The 14,608-nt window shown below is 40.0% G+C and overlaps 1 protein-coding gene across 1 annotated transcript; it reads left to right on the top strand.

Annotated features, from left to right (window-relative positions):
* Positions 1-2,651: 2,651 nt before the first annotated feature.
* Positions 2,652-10,627, top strand: edem2 (ER degradation enhancer, mannosidase alpha-like 2). Its single transcript, XM_051425665.1, has 11 exons — positions 2,652-2,882; positions 4,236-4,346; positions 5,019-5,058; positions 5,137-5,242; positions 5,940-6,065; positions 6,783-6,994; positions 8,099-8,240; positions 8,364-8,488; positions 8,944-9,088; positions 9,279-9,400; positions 9,617-10,627. The coding sequence occupies exons 1-11, from the start codon at positions 2,791-2,793 to the stop codon at positions 10,097-10,099; spliced, it is 1,704 nt and encodes a 567-aa protein (XP_051281625.1). The 5' UTR covers positions 2,652-2,790; the 3' UTR covers positions 10,100-10,627.
* The last annotated feature ends 3,981 nt before the right edge of the window (positions 10,628-14,608 follow it).

Below are 14,608 nucleotides of genomic sequence, written 5' to 3'. Positions count from 1 at the left end.
AATAACTTTAACATAATAATAATAACTTTAAACATAATAATAATAATAACTTTAAACATAATAATAATAATAAACAGAATAATAATAATAACTTTAAACATAATAATAATAACTTTAAACATAATAATAATAATTTAAAATAATAATAACAATAACTTTAAACATAATAATAATAACTTTAAACATAATAATAATAATTTAACATAATAATAACAATAACTTTAAACATAATAATAATAACTTTAACATAATAATAATAATAACTTTAACATAATAATAATAACTTTAAACATAATAATAATAACTTTAAACATAATAATAATAATAACTTTAACATAATAATAATAACTTTTAAAAATAATAATAATAACTTTAACAACATAATAATAACAATAACTGTAAAATGATAAAACTTGAAACATAATAATAACAGCCTAGCAGAATCAAATAATGATAATTTAACTGATCCTATTACTATCAAAGTTTTAACAAATTAATAACTTTAACATAATAAAATAATAATAATAATAATAATAAATAACCTGTGCTTTGAAATAAGCCTAAAAAAAAAATTTTTTTTCCTTTTCTTTAAATTTTTAATTTTCTGCTTAAATGCCATCTCACAATATTTGTTTCATCACTGTGCTAATGGGAGCTGATCACACCAACTCTAATCAATAAAGAGGTATCATCCTGTTGTTTGAGCTCTGAACTGAATTATATCACTGAACTGTGATGAATCAATGCTGCTTTTAAAAATCACGTGAAAGTTATAAACAAATATGCATTTTCTGGGTTTAAAATGTCTCAACACGCAAACTAATGTTTTAAATCACCCTGACCTTAATGTCAGACCTCAGACAGAGTTAGTGGGAGCACAAGTAATTATTAGGGAGGACTGTTATGTAAAGTAATAGTAATAGACTTGTTGTAGAGTTTTAAGTATATTCTGATGATTATCAGGACAATATTGTGAATTATTTTGTCCAGCATAATAAAGTTTTTATATCACCCGATGCCTGTGCTCAGTGTTTCCGGGAGAATCGGACCAGCCAAAGTCATAAAACAGCTCTACATTTACATTTTGTTTCTATTTTTAAGCTTTATTTTTTGCAGGAACACATGCAGGCCCCTCCTCCTGGGTTTGTTCCACACCCAGATTTATCCTGCCAGTCATAGGCTCACATCTCTAACCTTTAACCTTTAAAGCACCACGTTTTCTGTCAACTCACGTCATATATTCTGAATGTTGGAATCGCCTGAAGAACGCCACACAAGCACATGTTTAGATTATATTAGAAATACAAACCTCAGAGCTTTATGAGGGGGCTGCAGCTCCCCCTGAAATATGGGATAATGAAAACAAACTCATCATGACTTTCTCCCTTTTGTTTACTGGGATTGACATTCGTACGCAGCTTTATCTTCTATCGAAATGTATGTTAATAAGTGTTAAATGTCTATAAAGGATCCTGGCCATTCAAATTATTGCAAACATGTTTGTAAAGCATTCAGTATTCTCCCCGCTGCACCGGCCTCCTTAACAGCCCGGATTACCCACTGTCTTGACTCTATCACCCTTATATAACTCCTATGCACCCACGCTCCTCACTTTCTCCTTCTTATCTTTATCTATTTATTTTTGAAAGTACTTTTTTTCTGGGTCTCTGTTGATTTGATTTGATAATTGTATTTCTATTTTTTTATTTTTTTTTTTTTTTTTTCCCACCTCCCCCCTTTTTCATTTTTCTTAAAAAAAAAAAACCTTTTTAAAAAAAAAAAATTTTTTTTTTTTTTTTTTTAAAATTTTTTTTTAATTTTTTTTTTTTTCTCCCCCCCCCCACTCTGACCGACCTCCAGCGTCTGCTGCTATTAGTTTCTATTTCTAAACCTTCACACAGATTGAAGCCTTCAGTCAGACGCTGTTTCTGCATCACTTTGAACTTCTCTAATTATTCCACTGTGTGTTCCTCTAGCTAGAATAAAGCAAAAACAGCACAGGCAACACTGCAACACATTATAATGTGGGTATAAGTAGGAAGTCTGCTCACAACCACACTACAGTGTGCTCTAAACTGTTAATTCAATCTTTATATAAGTAATGTTAGCAAAGTGTAACGTTTAGTAACGGTTTGTTGTTGAACGCAGCTCTGTCAGTTCTTCCCAGCAGACTTTATTAAACATCTTGAGTTAACAAACAGGAATCATGAATGAATGTCAACATACAGCATAATGAATCCAAACAACATTTCCTAACAGAAAGGGGAAGAAAAACAAAACACGAATAAATAACCAAAACAAAACAACAACTTCATTCCTTTAACAGGAGTTTAATCTCTGTTCCACTTTCAGGATTTAAATCATTTACAAATGGCCACAGAGCGATGAGCAGCTATAACCTAAATCTTATTACTATTCAAGGTTTTTATTGGATAAAAACACCAAACTTAACACTGTGATACTCAATAAAAGCTATTACATTGTTTGAAACCAACCACGCATGCGTTCCGTCCCAACAAAACTGAACATTAGGGTTTATTTACATTCGCCAACGTTGCTGAACACCGCCTGCTCTTGAACACACCTCAGGTTGGCTTCCGCGTCAGCGTATCGGACGGCGCATGCGCACTTCGCTTACTTCCTGACAGCTTCACAACAACCCCAGAGCTCTCAGCTGCTCTCAGCTGCTCTCACCTGTCGTCCCGCGGTTCTCTCTCTTCTTCCTGTTTTCAGGTGTTTTTGGAGCTGTAGCGACCCGGGGCTCTCTTCCGGGTGTCCTCGTGTCTCTCCATGCGCGCTCCCGTCCGCGTGGCGCTGTTAGTTTGGCTGCTGAACGATGCTGCGACTCACCTGTTCACCGAGGAGGAGACAGCTGGGATCAGGTACCACACACACACACACAGAGACACACAGACACACACACACACACACCACATACACACACACACACACACACAGCCACACACACACACACACACACAGCCACATACACACACACACACACACACACAGACACACACACACAGAGACACACACAGACACAGAGACACACACAGACACACACACACACACACACACAGACACACACACAGAGACACACATACAGACACACACACAAACACACACATAGACACACACACACACACACAGACACACACACACACACAGACACACACACACACACACACACACACACACACACACACACACACACACACACACACACACACACACACACACACACACACACACAGACAGTAATGCCACACAGTACAGACACACACTACTAAGACACACTGTAACAGAGACTAACACATCACTATACACTACACACTGTACTTACAGAGTACTAATACAGCACTGTAACACAGTACTACATACACACACTAATAGAGTACTAATACACAATAGACTACAGTACTTAATACACTACTACATACATCACTGTACATACAGTACAGACACACACACACTAATACACACACTGTAATAGAGTACTAACACTTAAAGAGACTAACACTTACTTAACACACTACTAATACTGTACTTACATAGAGACACTAATACCTCACTGTAATAGAGTACTAATACTTACTTAATAGAGTACTAATACACACTGTAATAGAGTACTAATACCTCACTTACACACACAGCCACTAATACCACTAAGAGAGCACAGCCAGCAGAGAAACAACTAGATACCTCACTGATGCAGTTAGAGTACTAATACCTCACTGTAATAGAGTACTAATACTGTACTGTAATAGAGTACTAATACTGTACTGTAATAGAGTACTAATACTGTACTGTAATAGAGTACTAATACCTCACTGTAATAGAGTACTAATACTGTACTGTAATAGAGTACTAATACTGTACTGTAATAGAGTACTAATGCCTCACTGTAATAGAGTACTAATATTGTACTGTAATAGAGTACTAATACCTCACTGTAATAGAGTACTAATACCTCACTTAATAGAGTACTAATACTGTACTGTAATAGAGTACTAATATTGTACTGTAATAGAGTACTAATACCTCACTGTAATAGAGTACTAATACCTCACTGTAATAGAGTACTAATCCTGTACTGTAATAGAGTACTAATACCTCACTGTAATAGAGTACTAATACTGTACTGTAATAGAATATATATATATTTATGTATATAAATATCTGTCCTAGCTGTGAATGTAAAAACTGTCTTGTCTTCAAACCGCTTCATTTTTCAGACAGCGCATCAAATCCATGTTCTACCATGCCTACAACAGTTACCTTGACAACGCTTTCCCCTACGACGAGCTCCGCCCACTCACCTGCGACGGACAAGACACCTGGGGCAGGTAAGGTGACGTCGTGTCTGAAATATTGAAATATTGAAGTAAAGCTAAATGACAGTTCTGCTCATATTGTAAGTGTTCTGGACGAGACTCGGTTGTGTTTGGCTGCACCAAAGCACCGAATTCCCTGAATGAACCGTCTGTATTCTGCTGAATGTGACGTGGCGTGGAGAGTGTGGTTGCTCTCTACCGCTGTCTCTCCTCGGCGGCGCTGCCCGCTCACAGAAAGAGCTCAGAGTGGAGAGGCAGACAGCGAGAGAGAGCCGACGATGGCTGCACAGTAAACACTTTGATCGGCACATTGCTGGTCTGTCCTTTGGTCTGTTTCACCGTGTACGCGGAGGGATTCTCCACAGGATAGATATACTGGAGCTTTGTTTATCTTTTGTTTGAGAGGCGATATAAATATGCAACGTTGTTTGTCACGTGACTTAAAACTGTCACAAATGTAAATCGCCGCCTTCTTTAGGCCTTTTCTTTCATTAATCTAATAACTCTTTCTCCTTATATTTCCTTATATTTAACATTCTTCCAGTCGTGCCTTTCAAACGTTACTTTCTCTTGTTTATTTGACGGTACGTTCTTTCGATGTCACTTCTGTTTTTGGGAAACATGAAAATCTTTAGTGCACAATGTTCAACAATAAAATATCTCTCCTCCGTTTTATCTCAACAGCTTCTCGCTCACTCTGATCGATGCTCTCGACACTCTGCTGGTAAGTGATGCCATCCGATTATCAGCCGATAGGAAAGGTTGGGCTGCTGGAATAATGTGAAGATGTTTGTTTTTGTAGATTTTGGGAAACCACACAGAGTTTCAGCGCGTGGCGTCGCTCCTCCAGGACACCGTGGACTTTGACATCGACGTCAACGCCTCTGTGTTCGAAACCAACATCAGAGGTACAGAGCGGAGCCCTACTGATAGTTCAGAGGGACGAGATCACTGATTATAGTACAATTTAGAGCTGGAGTGGACTTTATTAAAGTTAAATACTCTTTGTGAGAGCTGCTTCCCATCTCTCGCTCTGTGCTGTTTGCCACAGTATTGTAGATAACAGCACACTCTGCTGGATGAACCGTAAAGTGACACCAATATATGACCACAAGCAATTGTTCTACATTATAATAGTGTATGAAAAGATTAAAAACCCTTATACCTGTTGATCCGGTATATCGCCCAGCACTAATGTTGTGATTTATTGTAACATAATGAACAGTACAGTACAGAATGAGATATATAATAAAGTATGAGCATAGTGTAGTAGTATAATAATAATAATCCTAATTATTATGACCGTCTTATCATTATTATATATTATAATATGTAATAACATACAATGGATTTTAGATAGATATTTTGTGTGTGTTCAGTATTTGCATCAAATCCAATGGGTGTGTGTTTTTGTTACCTATTGGGGACCTTTTCTGGTATAAACTCTGACCTTGTCAGGACCAGTAGTCCTCATGGGGACCAAAGGCCGGTCCGTCAGTCCACAGTGAATGCAATGTCCCAACAAGGATAGCTGTACAAAGACGTGTGTGTGTGTGTGTGTGTGTGTGTGTGTGTGTGTGTGTGTGTGTGTGTGTGTGTGTGCAGTGGTGGGTGGTCTGCTGTCGGCTCACCTGTTGGCAGGTAGGGCGGGGATGGAGCTGGAGCCCGGTTGGCCCTGTTCAGGACCGCTGCTGAGGATGGCCGAGGACGCCGCCAGGAAACTGCTTCCTGGTACGAAAACTCACCAGATTCAGGATCAGGATCAGGATCAGGATCAGGTTTAGGTTCAGGGTCATATGGAGCTTTACGGGCACAAAAGTTTACAGTTATTTCTATTTCTATAATTTATTTTTATTTTATTTTTAATTGTTGTTGTTTTATTAAGTTCAGTATCTGTTGGTTTGCTGGGTGAGTTTGCTCATTTTAGTTTAGTTTGTATTAGTTTTTTTATTATAACATAATAATATATGATATTATTTATGTATTCTAATACAAACACACTGGCTCACAGTCTCAGTAAACAGATGTACAATAAGTCAAGGACAAGTTTGACCAAATTGGCTAAAACTTGGAACTTGGAAGCACACTTCCGTCCTTCAGTTGGTTTTCAGTCTAGTTTTTATTTTTATTTCAGTGAACTAAAATGTTTTCTAACCCCTAGTTTTAGTTTTTACTTTAGTTTTAGTTCACTGTAATAACCTTAGTTCACTAATACTCATATAACCAACCATATTAAACACTTGGTTGATAATATAATAGTTATTTATGAAGTGCAAATGCCAAACATTGATTGATTCCAGCTTCAGTGTTTTATATCGTTGTGTTTTGGAGTGTTGGTCGGACAGAAAATGAAAATGTAGTCATTAATGGAAATATAAACAGATTCCCGTCCAGTGTCTGTGCTGTGAGCTGTAGCTTCCCGCTGACGTGTTGTGTGAATGATTGTAGCGTTCCAGACTGCCACCGGCATGCCGTACGGTACGGTGAACCTTCTAAATGGCGTCAGTCCCACGGAAACACCTGTCACCTGTACCGCCGGCGTGGGAACCTTCATCCTGGAGTTCGCCACGCTGAGTCGACTAACAGGAGACGAGACGTTTGAGAACGTAGCCCGCCGAGCCCTGAGGGCGCTGTGGAAGACCAGATCCGACATCGGTCTGGTAACTAGTCCACCTACCTGTCTGGTTTTAGTTCAGTAACCATGGAAACATCAACGGCTTAAAATGTCAAAGTAGTCAGATCTCTGTACAGTTCACGCTACACATGGTTTCATCAGGAATCAACACCATCAACAAACAAACACATCATGTTTACACCATACTGCCATTATATTTAGCCTGATCAGCCAGTATCAGCAATCAATACACAGATTATTAAAGCATTATGGAACCAATAACTAACAGCAGTCAACGTCAGCATCAGACAACAGTTAGCTAGTGTTTCTGTAGTGGAGACTAACTGTTAACAATGATCCATATTAGCAGTTTGAATCCAACTAAAAGCTCCCTGCACCAAACTCCCTTTAAGAAATATCACATTTTAACAATTCCTAACGTGTTCGTAACAACACGTAACTCTAGAAACACGAGCTAAAGGCCGTCATATGTCCACAGTCTGACTGTCAATACAGGATCAATATCATCTGTAAAGACACAGTGCATACTGATCAATATCATCCATACAGATACAGTGTATACTGATCAATATCATCCATAAAGAACAGTGTATTCTGATCAATATCATCCATACAGATACAGTGTATACTGATCAATATCATCCATACAGATAATGTATACTGATCAATATCATCCATAAAGATACAGTGTATACTGATCAATAATCCATAAAGATAAGTGTATACTGATCAATAATCCATAAAGATACAGTGTATTCTGATCAATATCATCCATAAGGATACAGTGTATACAGATCAATATCATCCATAAAGATACAGTGTATACTGATCAATCTCACCCATAAAGATACAGTGTATATGATCAATAATCCATAAAGATACAGTGTATACAGATCAATATCATCCATAAAGATACAGTGTATACTGATCAATCTCACCCATAAAGATACAGTGTATACTGATCAATAATCAATAAAGATACAGTGTATACTGATCAATAATCCATAAAGATACAGTGTATACTGATCAATAATCCATAAAGATACAGTGTATTCTGATGAGGAAGAGGGATATAGATTTGAGGTTTTTGAACACCTGTCTCTCTCTCTTTACCTGTCTGTCTGTCCAGGTGGGTAACCACATAGACATCCTGTCTAAGAAGTGGGTGGCCCAGGATGCCGGTATCGGAGCCGGGGTCGACTCTTACTTTGAGTATCTGGTGAAAGGAGCCATCATGCTGCAGGACGAGGAGCTGCTCACCATGTTCCTGGGTAACCCCGCAGCCCTCTTCCTTCTCCCGCAGAGACCTTTGAGCAGGGCACTACCCTGATAACAGACAGATGGAGAGTGAGACGGTAGTTATAATGACACCTCTGTGACTTCACATTTGTCAGAGTACGATCGAGCCATTCAGAACTACACCCGATTCGACGACTGGTACCTGTGGGTCCAGATGCACAAAGGAACCGTCTCCATGCCTGTTTTCCAGTCTCTGGAGGCCTTCTGGCCCGGCCTGCAGGTACAGGCACTACACAGAAACACAATCTTTTAAAGAATATGTAAGAACTTTAGTTAGTCCCTTGTCCTCTCCTGTCACTTTGTCTTTGTTGTCCCTAGCGTCAGAGTCCTGGTCAGGGCCGCTGTAGAACACCACGGTACTGTATTTATTCCCTGACGTTAAAGTCGCCCAGCTCCGGTTCTGGTGCATGGCTCCGAGCTTCCTGTCCAGACAGAGTCAGCTCATAGACAGATATACAGATAACAGGACCCCACGGTTAACTGAGCGAACGAGTTAGCAGCAGTTACCTATTACGCTGGTCGTATGCTGCCCCCTTTGTTTGTTTAAAGAATACATTTAACATATTCTTACATACTGCACCTTTTACACTGCTGAACAATGGATAAATACTCACACTTTGAAATTGTAAATATGCATTGTGTGTGTGTGTGTGTGTGTGTGTGTGTGTGTTTCAGTCTCTCCTGGGGAACCTGGACAGCGCAGTGCGAACTTTCCAGAATTATTACTCAGTGTGGAGACAGTTTGGAGGTCTACCTGAGTTTTACAGCATCCCTCAGGGTTACACTGTGGACAAGAGAGAGGGATACCCACTGAGACCAGGTCAGTCCACCTGCCTCTCACCCAGCAACGACATGGAAGAGAGAGTGTAACAACTACACAGAGACATAATGTTAAAGTCTGGTCACTGCCATGGGGGCTTTTATTTTGAAATTCTTCAGACCTGATTACTAAACCAGCTAATGAATCAGTTCAGTAAGTCCCTGCCCGGCTGTGTTTCTGTGTGTTCCAGAGTTAATAGAGAGCGCCATGTACCTGTTCAGAGCGACAGGTGACCACACCTACCTCCAGCTGGGCCTCGATGCTCTGGAGTCCATAGAGAGGATCGCCAAGACGCCCTGCGGATACGCCACTGTAAGATCTGTCTGTCCGAAGCTCTAAACGCTCTAAATTCTGATTCTGATCTGAAGCTTTATTCTCAGACTGCTCTAATTATAGCAACTTCGGATCAACCGATAAACAACTTCCGGTTTAAGCCCCGCCTCCATTCCAAGTGCAGATCTTGTAGTTGGTGTAACAGATGCAGATAACGGCGTACTCGCTCATCCCTGGCTGTTTGTCTTCCTGCAGGTTAAAGACCTGCGAGATCACCAGCTGGACAACAGGATGGAGTCTTTCTTTCTCGCCGAAACCGTCAAGTACCTCTACCTGCTCTTTGACCCCGCCCACTTCCTGCACGGCGGGGGGAGCGAGGGGGACGGGTCCTGGGAGGAGGGAGGCGAGTCGGGGGAGTGCGTTTTAGGGGCGGGGGGGTTCATCTTCAACACGGAGGCTCATCCTCTGGACCCCGCGGCGCTGTACTGCTGCAGCCGCCACGCCCAGGACCAGCAGGAGCTCCGAGACGTCCTCCTCAGCCTATCGCAGCCTGCGGGAAAGTCCGGCCGCCAATCAAAGCCGCCCGCTAAACAGACAGATGGCCCCCTGCCCGGCCAATCAGAGAGCATCGCACTGAAACCGGGTGAGAAGAAGACGCCCCCCCTGCTGACCTGCCCTGTTCAGCCGTTCAGATCGCGACTCTCCATCCTGGGACAAGTTTTCACCGATAACACCTGATGCCACTCCCATCCTGGGAGTTTGATCGGTTGCTTTTTATTAAGACTGAGCTCCCTGGTAGCTCACCTGGTACAGCCGCCGTCCTGTGTTCAAAGGCTGAAGGGGGTTTGAGTCCGACCTGTGGCCCGTTGCTGTGTGCCCTCCTCTTTCTCTCTCTTCCCATTTCCTGTCTATCTTGAGCTGTGCTATCAAAATAAAGGCAAAAAACAAACAAAAAACCCATTTTATTCAAACAAACAGCCATCTGGATCACATCGGAGTAATGTGGTTCTAATTTGAAGTTTAAATTTAATTTGTGGGGAAGAAAATCTGATTTAGGACCATCGATAAAGCTTTTTGTTTGTTTTGTGACGAAGGCTCTCGGGACCAGCGAACCAAGAACTCAAGCTGTGTTTACAACTGAAGGTGAAATATATTTTTATTTATTAGAAATGTTTTTATTTGTTTACTGGCAATGTGTAGCTGCTGTCTTCACTCTGACCAAAGTTGTGAAAAATAAGATTCTGATAAAGTTTGACCTGAAGCTGCTTTGGTTGCATTTTATTTATTTATTTTTGGTGATGGAAAAAAACTCCACTCCACCACAAGGGGGCGACATTCACTGATGTGAGACACTGAAGAGCTCACAGAGCAGGCACACTGCCAGTTTACACATCTGACAATTAGGCAGCAACTGAGGATTATTTCCATTATCGATCTTTGTCAAAGAATATCAGAAAAAAAGGGATTCTAGTTTTAAGATGAATAAAATGACCTGAAAAACATATCAAATCATTCATTAACTTAAATCATGTTACATGACATATAATACTAATGCCAGTTTCAATGTATGAGCTTTACTGGCATGAAAAAGACAACAATAATAATCATAAATGTCTGAATGTGTACATATTTGTTCAATCACAAACCTTAGAGGGCACTGCATCACAAATATGATAAATAACAACAGTAACAATAATAATTAATTGGTGGTGTTTCACTGGACGTCCCTAATAGATATTTGAGTTTGTCCTTTTCTGCTCGCTGTGTATCAGAGACTGGAGGCTCTGTGAATGTAGCTTGTGTTCAGATCTAAACTTTAAAAATTACAATTGTATTTATTTTCTCTCATAGAAATAAATGAAATGCTGAGATAACCCAACCAGTGTGAGGCCAGTGTGAGGCAGGTTTTTATGTTTATTCTGCCTCTCTGCCTTTGGATGTGGGTTTAGACTCCAAAGTGACAACAGGCTATCATCTGCACATTGTACAGGATGAAAACTAAAGCAATCCTGGTGAAATATGGAAATATGGTACATATTGATATATCTTTTCACCAGTGACCATAGTGGTTTTTAGATCATAGTTTCAGCTGAGAAATGTTCCCTGTGAGAGATGAAAGCGTTAAAACATGAAGTTCCTGCATTCATTTGAATGTTGGTGTGTATCCATCACTGCAGCTGTTCTGCTCCCACACAGACTGCTTGGACTCAGAACCACTGGTCCAAATTATAGACTCATTTACAGCCACAGTCTTAGTGTGGAGGCAAATGAGTCAGATCATCCAGGGTTGAGCCTTATAAATGTTTACAACCGCAGAAAATAACAGAGAGATGGTAGGATTATGTGTCCTCAGGTCACTGAGCCGCAGCAGCAGGCTGCCCTTAGATTCTGTCACTGAACCACTTTTTGATGGTGGAATCGAGTCATTTTAAAAGTCCAATGTGTAACATTGAGGAAGATTTATTGTCAGGTCAGAAATGGAATATAATATCCATAGCTATGTTTTCATTGGTGTATAATCACCTGAATAAAGGAATCGTGTTTTTGTTACCTTAGAATGAGACGTTTTTATCTACAGAGCCGACTATTATATCAGAATCCACCTGAAAACAACCAGAGTGGAGAAAGATATAAAGACACTTTGTGTTGGAGGCTTAGAGATAGATGATTATGGTCTTATTCCCGGAGATTCAAATACTCAGCAATCAGCTATCTTTCTGCTCTGATTGGTTGTTTTCATTCGGGCCCGGTGGATTTTTGCAGGAGCATCAGGAGGAACCAGAGGAACCTGATGATCTGTCTCATGTTCTCCTGTCAGGATATAGTGAAAGTTCACCAAATATGGCCAAAAAATATTTTTTATAAAAATGACCTGATGCAACTTTAAGTTCAACGAGAAAAGTAATAGAGTAGAGAAATAAAACAATGTATTGATTTCACCACCTTTAGATATTTCTGTTCACTGCTTTGTTAACGTGCCACAATAAAGTTTCTGAGTTCAAATATCTTAATTTGGGGTTTTTCCAAGCTAATATTGATGCACATGATTGTTTGTACACACCTTAAAGTCTCTAGATCCGCCCCTGCAGGACAGCCACGTTACTAACATACAGAATATGATGCATTACTCCAGACTGAACTACAAACAGCTGGAGGCTGGAAGTCAGTCTATATAATAACATCATATTAAATACTACATGCATGACATTCATTTTACTTTTACTTTAAGTATTTTCATTTTGCTGATGATAGGTTTACTTATTGAGGATTTGAATGCAGGACTTGTACAGTTGGGTATTATTACTTTTACACTGTAAATCCTAACAGCATATAATAAAATTAGTAAACTAACATAACTTAATCCAATTGTTAAAGGCACACTATGCAAGATTTGTACCTTAATAAAACAGCATGAGATTTGCAGGGTGGAGTCATTTCGATGGTAAACAAACTCGTAGTATAGTGAATCATCCCGATAGCAAAGCAGGAGAGGGACGCCGTTGGCAGAACCAGCAATGTAAGTCTGAAAGGTGGCGTCCCGCCAAATCTCGCGAGAATCACGAATTGCTTTACGGCATGTCCGACGCTTCCATCCTACTGAACATGTACCGGTATACAGGGGGGAGGGGATCAGGCCGTGAGTGCAGAGACGCAGAGCCGTATACAGAGACGGCTCTGGTAAGTGGTATTTACGACAGTTAACGTTAAATACAAGTACTCCGCAGCGACTCTAGGGGTAGCTGTTTGACAAAACCGGAAAACTGCATAGTATGCCTTTAAAATAATAACTCAGCTGTTTTGAGTCTTCTGCTTTAAGTTGACTTTATATCATTACAAATGTAAGCCCCAAAATAAATTAGCTACCATTCTGATAATCGATTAACTGTAACCCTAATTATTTTTATCATACATAAACTATTTTGAAATAGTTCTTTGAAAAGTAAAATGAATTTAAGTGGGAACATTTGTATAATGAAGATGTATTTAAGTTACTTTAATCAGATCAACACATATTTTGGAGAAATGCTGCATTTGAGTGTAATATACTTACATAATTTTTAGTACAATTAACTTACATGACCTTAACAATGAATTTGTTTTTCATTAGTTTGAGTTGAAGTCACTCATCAAGTTTTACAGTGTTCTGGATTTGGTTCTGACTCTAGTTCTGTAGCTCCAGTAGAAATCCCCTCCTCTGTCATTCAGGGTGGGACTCCCTCCCTCCTCATCCTCCCTTCTCCTTCCCCTCTCTTCCCCTCTCCCCCCCTCTTGACATCACCCCCTCCTGCTCTCCTTATGGGTGTGGTTCCTCTCTCTTATTTGACCTTTTCATTGCTCCTCCATCAGTCTTCCATCAGTCCTCCTCCCTCCGTATCTCCTTCCCTTCGATTCTCTTTTGCCTCCTAAAATGTTTTATTGTCTCTTTTTCTCACTATCTCTCTCTTCCGCTTTCTTTTTTTTTCATTTCACAACTTCCTTTTCCTCTCTTCTTCTTTTGCTCTTCCTTTCGTTCAATCTCACTTTTTTCTCTTTTGCTTCCAAACCTCCATTGTCTCCTTCCTCCTTCATTCCTTCCCTTTCCTTTCTTTTACATGTCTCATCCCAAATATAGTTATTTTCTTCTGTATTTATCTTTTTCCTCCCTCCATCCATCTTTTCTTTCCCCCTCTCTCTCTCTTCTCCCTCAGTCCCAAACTCTGAATCCATTTTTTCTTGTATTTCTTTGGCTGTTTCTCTTCCTTTCTTTTTTAAGTCCATTGCTTCTTACTTCATTTGAACCATCCTTTCCTTCCTTCCTTTCCTTCTTTCCTTCCTTCCTCTCCTTCCTTTCCTTCATTCCTCTCCCTCCCCTCAGGGTGTGTTTCTGGACCTGTCCGTATTGATGACTGAATCATGACTAACTGCTGTGAGTGTATTGTTGAGTTCATTCCAAACAAGTCTTTAAAACACATCAGATAGCTCGTGCTCCTGTCTCCACTCTGCTGTCACTCTGTTCCACTCTGCTCCATCTCTATTATCACTCTGTTTCACATGTTTTATTATGCTGTAACGTTATATAAGTGCACACCAACCCTGTCTCCCAGAGAGAGTGTTTGTGCATTACTGAATTGTTTTCATAATTACTTTGTTGTGGCAACGTAATCTCTGCCTGGGTTACGCTCAGTTTTTTGAAACATCACATTTATATAACGCCGTGGAGAGACAAGGACATGGTTGGGGTGGATGGCGGGTTCTGGTCCAGGTCTG

This window comes from Dicentrarchus labrax, unplaced genomic scaffold (genome assembly GCF_905237075.1).
Source record: "Dicentrarchus labrax unplaced genomic scaffold, dlabrax2021, whole genome shotgun sequence".
Classification (NCBI taxonomy): Eukaryota; Metazoa; Chordata; class Actinopteri; family Moronidae; genus Dicentrarchus; species Dicentrarchus labrax.
The sequence above is the reverse complement of the archived record's forward strand: the minus strand, read 5'-3'. Positions and strand labels throughout refer to the sequence as shown.